The following is an 8,195-nucleotide window of genomic DNA, read 5'->3' as shown; positions in this document are numbered from 1 at the left end:
ATTCCCTTTGCAGCCCCTCTCCAGCCCCACTCATGCTGCAGCTCTCACCTTTTCTCTTTCTCTCAAAACCCACCATAACTCCAGGATGAGCTTTCTGTAAGGCTCCCACTCATGTTCATTGTGACCCCTGTAAGGGGACCCACCTCTTTCTTCTTAGTATGTACAGTACTAATGAGATTTCTTACCAGCCACATTGAGCTCTGACATCTCTTTAAGTGTACATGACAAGAGTCAGCCACTGGAAAAAGGAGAAGAAAAGGTGCATTTAGATACATCTTCAAACATGTGTCTCGGTACCTTCAGGCTGTGACCCAGTGACCATGGGTCCTGCACAGGATGGTTAAAAGGTTTTGGAACTGCCTTATTACAATTCAGACCTACGAAGGCTTTCCATGTGTTGCTTTCCATGACAAATTATTGTAGCAGCTTCAGCAGGAGCAATCACTGGGAAAGGATGACATCTGCATGACTGCAAGTGGAAAGGATGGCAGGCTTTGGGAATGTGATCCTACAGACTACCTCGTAAAACAGGTTCAGGGCTTTCACTTGGAAACTCTGCTCAGCTCTTGGTGCAACAAAAATTTAATCAACTATGAGCCACTGAACTAACCACAGAGTGTAAACAGAAGCCAGCAATATCATAGAATCATAGAATGGTTAGAGTTGGAAGGGACCTCAAAGATCACCTAGTTCCAACCCCCCTGCCATGGGGGGGTTGCCATATTGTAAAAGGTTTTTTAAATAAAATCTTTTTAAACACTATATTGTCAAATAGCAGTTCCCAGACTGATAAAATGCAGCACTTGGGCATATCATTATGGAGCACAGCAGGATTTTTGCTTCAGACTAGCTGATAAAAAGCTTGATGTATCCCAGTTTGGCTCGCTATCTGTCAGGCTGTGCTTTTAAGACAAACAGCAGCAGCAAACATTTGTCTGTTATTTCTTTCTTAAAACCAAGATGTTTTGCAATTCAGCGTTAACAGATGGGGCAGTAAGAAATGAGGGCATGGATTTTTTTTTGTGTCAATTCCTCAAAGTCACTTTGAGCAATGTCTCCAGCAATGACAGGCTGGTGTCAGTAAGGGAAGACTCTCTTGCTTTAGACATGGATGGCCACCACTAAGCTGTGCTGACTCTAGTGAGGCTGCATGACTGGGGCCAGGGAACTCCAGGGAAATACCTCCTGGCTGCCCATTATGCACATCCAGCCAGGTGAAACCCTCACCACTATTGATGTCAGAGGCAACCCCCCTAGCATCATACATCACACATCATTAACTTCACCCCCCTGCTAACCTACTCAATGGTCCCACTTTGGAGCTGGAGAGGGAGAGGGAGGAGAGGGAGAGGGAGGAGAGGGAGAGGGAGAGGGAGAGGGAGAGGGAGAGGGAGAGGGAGAGGGAGAGGGAGAGGGAGAGGGAGAGGGAGAGGGAGAGGGAGAGGGAGAGGGAGAGGGAGAGGGAGAGGAGCATCCTCACCTCCATTGCCGTCATTGAAATTTGTGATCCACCTTCTGCTAAGTTTTGAAATGCATCTAAGAGTAGAACAAAAAAAAAAATCTATTTCATAAAGAGAAAGCAAGAATGCAATGCAGACATAAGGCTCTGAGAGCTGAGGACCAGAGCTGTGATCTCTGCGCAGGGATGCTCTGCCTGGCTCAGGTGTCCACACATGCTGTCCTGCCTAGCCACATTTCATTTCTGTGCTGGGTACCCCTTCAGCCTGTCCCTTGGATCACAGCCTGAGAAAGCATTCCAATTGTAGGGCCAGAATTTGGCAAAAGTGTAGGGGCAGGGAGTGCTCAGTGTGGCTGCTTTCATCTCCTCTCATAATTTGTTCCAATAGTAGCTCCTGCCTGAAGACTGACAGGATAATGGTGAACTAATGAAACACGTCTTCCCACAGGGAAACTTTCTGTTGGTCCTTTTCCACCCTCCTTGGCAGTGAGCGATCACAGTGTGTCCTAAAGAAAGTGAATCTCTTGCATTCATTAGTATGCCTTACAAGCTTTTTCAAGGGAATATAAATGCAGATGCTGCTGTTATTCAGCTAGAGTTTGAAATTAACATTGCTGAAAGTTTTCTGACAGAACACTTTACCATAAGAAAATTTAAATCCATTCAAATATTGATGTTCTATATGCACATCTATATTGCAGTTTGTCTCGGAGAAATGTTCAGAACCAAGTGTTTGGATAAAGTCAAAACACAATTTTTTGATTCTTATTTATTTTGAAATCACTTTTCTCCTAGACATGTGTTGTTAGAAATAGTAATAAAAAGTCGAAACAAATTTAAGTCTGTCTATCCTTGAATGACACGCTTCTCCAGGAGCCTATTTCCCCACTTTGAACAGAAAAGGCATTGTAAGATCATTGTCATGGTTTGATGTGGAGGGGGGGGTGGTTCTGGTGGCAGGAGAGGGATTTTGCTCCCTGCGACCTCCCCGGTTTTGGATCCGGGTTAGGCTTAGTTCTGGCCACCGGATCAGACTGCCATCCCCCTCGGGGTTGAGCCAATAGGGCGCCTCTGCGAATTGCCCTATTTAAGTCAGGACAAGGGAACCGGAAAAGGTGCTTCGCCCAGGATCGACCAGAGAAGGGAGGAGGGCACTGCCCCCGCTCCCTGGCTCCCGGCCGGGCAGCTGCCTGCGTCGGGCCGGAGCCGCCCACGGAGAATGGCGGCGGCGGAGCCAGCTGGGGAACTCGGGGGCACCCCACTCCCAGGGTGCCCACTGGGCTGAGTTCACCTGGAGAGGACTGAGATCTGAGAGAAACAGCTGCATCGACAGCAGGTCAGTGAGGATGGAGCGGGAGGAGGTGTGCCGGAGCCGAGTTTCCCCTGCAGCTGGTGGTGAGATAGCAGGTGGCCCCCCTGCAACCAGGACGGCCTCGGTGGAGCAGCGACCCACTCGCAGCCCGTGGGGAGAAGATGCCTGAGCCCGAGGATGGTCGTGTTGGGGGCACAGCAAGGCAGAAAGGCATCTGGAGTCTTCATGACGACCCACGCCGGAGAGAGTGGCTACAGCTCCCTAAGTACCCGAGACTGTGGTATAGCCCACACCGGAGCAATCTGTGGGGAAGGATTGTTTCCAGTGGGCTGGACTCACGTTGGAGAAATTTGTGGATTTTTCCTCGTGGGTAGGGGATCCATTGGAGCAGGGGAAAAGGGTGTAAGGACTCCTTCTCCTTTAAGAAAGAAGCAGCAGTAACAGCACGGAATGAACTGACCTGCACTCCCCCAGTCCCTGCCCCCTGTGCTGCTGGGGGGAGGAGGTAGAGCCGGGAGGAAAAGGAAGGTGGGGGGGGGGAGGTGTCGGTTTTAAGATCTGGTTTTGTTTCTTTCTGTCCTCTCAAGTAATCGGTTTTTATTTCCCTTTGTCCTTCTAAGTAATCATTAATAAACTGTTTTGCTTTGAGAAAAGCGCTGCCTGTTTTGCCCAGGACCATGGTTGGTGGGTGCTCCCTCTGTTCTTGCCTCAACCCTCAGTCCTTTTGTGTTTTTTTTTTTTTTTTCTCTCCTCTCTACTTTATTGGAGAAGGAGAGACTGTGTGAGTTTTAGTTGCTGGATCAGCCTAAAACCACGACAATCATGAATGTTTCGAAACCCGTGCGGCTTTAGGTAAAAGCGCAAGGCTGTTGGGAGATGCTGCTCATCTGCCCCTTTAGGAAGCAATCAGAGCTATGTGTACAATCCAGAGCAGAGATGAGGCAGGGGGGGAAGCTAACACAGTGAGGCACATCCAGCCTATACAGCTCTGAAGAAAGTGCATGGAACAAGGAAATCCCCACGTTACTCCCAGTCCCTTGACAAGGTTGTATTTACAGGGCTGGGCTTGCGCCCCACAGCCTTTTTAGGAACAGACAGCAGTGCTGAAGTTACCTCCTCCGGGCAGAAGTAAGCGCCCCTTTACTGCTTCATTAACTCCTGTTAAATAGTTTGCGAAGAAGCTGCTGCTTTTGGTTTGGGTCTCATCTCTGGCTATCTTGAAAGGACGAGCAATGATTTAATGGGACAGATTTTATCTTTCCTGCTGCATTCACATCGTCGTAAAGGTGGACTGCATTTTATTCCCACTTGGCACCATTATCCTCTCCTGTAACAATCTTATTCACAATGATTTGAAAAGTTGGAGAAATGTATTCCACATTAAACCCTCTGTAAAGTGATAACTGAAAGAGTTGAGAGCATTTTAAGATACTCATTACAGACAGCAATGAAGCTTTTAGAGATTCCTTTCCACATGGATGTAAAGGAGTCATCTTTACACCGGCACTTAAAATGTAAGAGGATCTTTTTTAGGACGAAAAAAACCTGCTATGGTACTAAATTTAGGCATAAGAGTTTTCATCTACAGCAAGTGACATGTATAATCACAAAAAATCCATGTTTACAAGTTATCTGTTTTTTAATGAAAGCATTAAAATCAGGACACGCGCTGACTTTCTGAGCTGTTTCTGCTGTTCTTCCCTGAAATGGGATTTTAGGCAGCATTATTCGGGCAGCTCTGCTGACCACTATTGGCCTATAAAACATCAGTGGTAAAAACACATGGGAAAAAGCGAACACTCATTTCCATGCACTGTTGAAACCCAGCTCATTCCAAAGATGAACTAAATTGCTGTAGCAATGGTCTAGCACATGGGTCACAATTGCTGGGTTTGTTTAACTACCAGTTTTTCCTGTCAAAATGCTTATTATTAGAGTAGTAAAAATTATGATTTTTGTAAAACAGAATTCCATTTACTTTCAGGCAAAAGCTTGTTCATAGACACTCCCTCCTTGCAACCACCAGACAATAGCTGGATGCAACACAGGGCATGGGTTTGTTTAACCACTGAGAAGGATCTCAGACCTTCTCCTTAGCAAAAAACTGAGAGAACTTTACTGAAGTTGGTGGGAAAAACATCTCTCTAGTTTAAAAAAAAAAAAAAAAGCACGTCCCTTGCTGTGATTCAGACTTCTCTGACTTTTAACCAAAAGAGAAAGCCTTCCACTTGAGATGTGATGCCTCATTCCTCTTCACTGGGCATGAATGCATGAGGATTGCGGGTACCACTGCCCTCAGTGGTATCCGCAATCCTCCACATCACCCTGGACGAGTGGACCGGGATGCTCAAGCTTGTGTGGAAGGGCACCAGCACAAGGACACATCTTGTTTTCAGAAAGTGACTCTTAGTGCATAGGGGCTCTAAGAACAAGCCTGCAGAGGCCAGGCTAAATTCATGCAGCAAAAAAGGATTGGCAGCTGAAGCAGCTCTGGATATACATTACTATCACTCCTCACCAGGAAAAAACCCGGGGCAGCATGGTGCCGCTGCAGCCCACAGGCACTCTGATGAGCTCTGTGGAGAAATTGAAGGCCAAACTTCCTTCTCCTTTCAGCAAAGGCATCACTGTATTCCCAGCTGCTGCTTTCTCTCAGCACTAAACCGCTCTCTACCAGCCAGTTGCTTCTGTAGGTGGGATTCGAATCCGGCTTCTGGCAACCAGGCTGCCCAAAGGGATGCCTGGACTTTGGGCAGGTTTGTTGTTTCCAAGCCACGCTGCTAACCATGTATTATCATGTCTCACATTGTGTTCCTCACCTCCTGCCGCTGCCCTCAGTCTGGCTTTGCAATCCCCTTGCTGCCACGTCCCCTGCCCCACCCCAGGCCCTGGCACCCAGACTCACAGGTCATGGTTTCGAGGCGCAGCATGCAGCACACGAAGTCAGAGAAGCCGATTCTCCTGGCAGCATCACCGTACCGCAAAGCCATCAGGCGCAGGAGCTGCTCATTAGTGGGCAGACCTGCAGAGGGAAGAGGGACAACAGCACTGGGGACATGCTGTGGGATGACGGACCGACTGTGATGGCCTTCTGCACCCTGCAAAGAAGCAGGGGCCCTCCCTCAGCCCCCCCACCCTGTCGTGCCGGGTCTCTGCACCCCTGGGCAGCAGCTTGCCCTTCCCTGGGTTTGTACATAAGAGGCAGCGTAGGGTGATGGAAAATCAAAGTCCTTCTAGTTGCTTACTCGAATTGTGGATTAGGTCAGCAAGCAGGAAGCACGGAGCTAACTAATCTAGTGTTATCTCACTTTGCCTTTCTAGCTTTCATTTTCTGCGAGAAAGGGTGATTTTCTTTGGCTTATAACTGTTAAAGTCTGAGCATAGAATTTACAATACCACTGTCGCTTTCTGCTAAACAGGGAGATACCACACGCTCATGCTATTATGCGGTATAGCATGCCTGGGATTCTTAATTTTTACATTTTCTCTTCTATCAGAAAAAGGTGAAGGGTGCATTTCTTTTTTTATTAGCTGATTATTCAGTATTTGTGTCACAGTCTGTTTGGATGGAAATTGGTATTCAATTGAATGAACGAAAATTGCCTTTTAGAACGATTCTTTTATTAGTTAAATAAAACTACCCTAAATGTGCTGGCTACATAAGAGAAATGATTTAAATATACTTTGCACTAAAAGCTGATTTACTAAACAAAAGAGTCATTTTCTGCAGAGAGCTGGACTGATAGCATTGGTTTAATACATTCTCTGAGACTTCAGAAAAGTCTCATTTGCTCACTCCTAGTTTTTAGTGGCTCAGCTGGAATAAAAGCTTTCCTGTTTTTTCAACTAGCTCTAAACTTTTCAGGTTTAAATGAACTCATTGTGGAGCCAAATTACTTGAATAAGCAGAAAATAAGGAAACTATTTATCTGCACCTGCATAGGGGGAGATACAGCTGGTGTTCAGCCTGGAGAAGAGAAGGCTCCGGGGAGACCTTCAAGCAGCCTTCCAGTACCCAAAGGGGGCCTACAAGAAAGCTGGAGAGGGACTTTTTACCAGGGTGTGTAGTGACAGGACAAGAGGCAATGGCTTTAGGCTGAAAGAGGGGAAATGTAGATCAGATCTAAGGAAAAAATTTTTCATTCTGAGGGTAGTGAGGTACTGGAACAGGTTGCCCAGGGAAGTTGTAGATGCCCCATCGCTGGAAGTGTTCAAGGCCAGGTTGGATGAGGCTTTGAGCAACCTGGTGTAGTGGAAGGTGTCCCTGCCAATGGCAGGGGGGTTGGAACTAGATGATCTTTAAGGTCCCTTCCAACCCTAACCATTTTATGATTCTATAGAAGTGGGTCAGCATGTTGACAAACTCTAGTTGCATGAGCCTAGCTGGAGAAGGTCTCCAGCAGGAAGCAGACACACAATGCTGAATATTTAAATAATGGAAATACATTTGGGTTTAGGATACATTTCAAATTAAGATAAACATACTTTTATATTTTTTCTAGGAGAAAAAGTTAATAATTAAAAAAATCTAACTAATGAAAGTTTTTCTCTGAGTCTGGTATTAAAGCACTGCCAAGAACCACTGTAGTAGTGAGCAACGAACCCTATATCATTTTTAACATTCTGAAGGCAGTGGGAATTCAATCAAGCTCTCGCTGGAGAGCAGATTCCAGCAAGCATTGTACTGTTGCTTACAAGATGTTATAATCATGTCTCACACTAGTAAAACCCTGACAATTCAGCATGGTCAGTCTGGGATATACTTGCTGTGAAATCTGCTCACCTGGCAATGTCTCTCAATCAACCTCATCAACAAGACTGAAGTGTCAGTCCTCTCTCTTCCCAGGATGTTTCAGTTATGTGCTGTTGCTTATTTGTGAGGTCACTCCTCACATCTTTTGTCTGCTGGATTCCTCGCTCTGGTTTTAGTTAAGCTTTAAAATACAGACTTTATGTTCCTCTATTTTTTAAAATTATTTTGATGCATTTAACATGGCGAGTGCGGAGTTTGTTAATATTCCAGGAGAATGCTCCTGCATTTCAGGACAACACTGCTGTTAATGCAGCTAGTCTGCTTTACTCTGGCTGAAAATTTGACCCATCACTCTTATGCTTTGAAGCATTAGGACAACAGGGAAAATTAAGCACACACTTTGGTGTTTTACTGGGGAAAGCACTGAACACTTCATGCTAGAGCTGGCTGGGAGCTGTATTTAGATGCATTAGTGCCATTCCCAGAGGTAGCACCAGCCTCACAAACTCTTTCTGAGGCTGTCCATTCCTTCCTGCTTGAAAGCCAGGAAGATCGTCCTAAAGCAAAGCCAGATTCAAATGCATTTGTCTGGCTCAGAAAGAGGCAAGAATGAGCTTATAATTTTCTTTTTTTCCTCCACTCAGAACTGCTTATAGCCTAACATGTATTGA

The 8,195-nt window shown here is 46.0% G+C and overlaps 1 protein-coding gene across 1 annotated transcript in view; it reads right to left on the bottom strand.

Annotated features, from left to right (window-relative positions):
* Positions 1-211: 211 nt before the first annotated feature.
* The window catches only part of CAPN13 (calpain 13), a 46,051-nt gene continuing 38,067 nt past the window's right edge, over positions 212-8,195 (bottom strand). The window contains exons 20-22 of the mRNA XM_086626321.1: positions 5,677-5,869; positions 1,481-1,536; positions 212-238 (exon numbers count right to left, since the gene is read on the bottom strand). Of these exons, the coding sequence (XP_086482447.1) occupies positions 212-238; positions 1,481-1,536; positions 5,677-5,869 (276 nt within the window). The remainder of the gene's footprint in view (positions 239-1,480; positions 1,537-5,676; positions 5,870-8,195) is intronic.

This window comes from Tauraco erythrolophus, chromosome 2, assembly GCF_009769465.1.
Source record: "Tauraco erythrolophus isolate bTauEry1 chromosome 2, bTauEry1.pri, whole genome shotgun sequence".
Lineage (NCBI taxonomy): Eukaryota > Metazoa > Chordata > Aves > Musophagiformes > Musophagidae > Tauraco > Tauraco erythrolophus.
The sequence above is the reverse complement of the archived record's forward strand: the minus strand, read 5'-3'. Positions and strand labels throughout refer to the sequence as shown.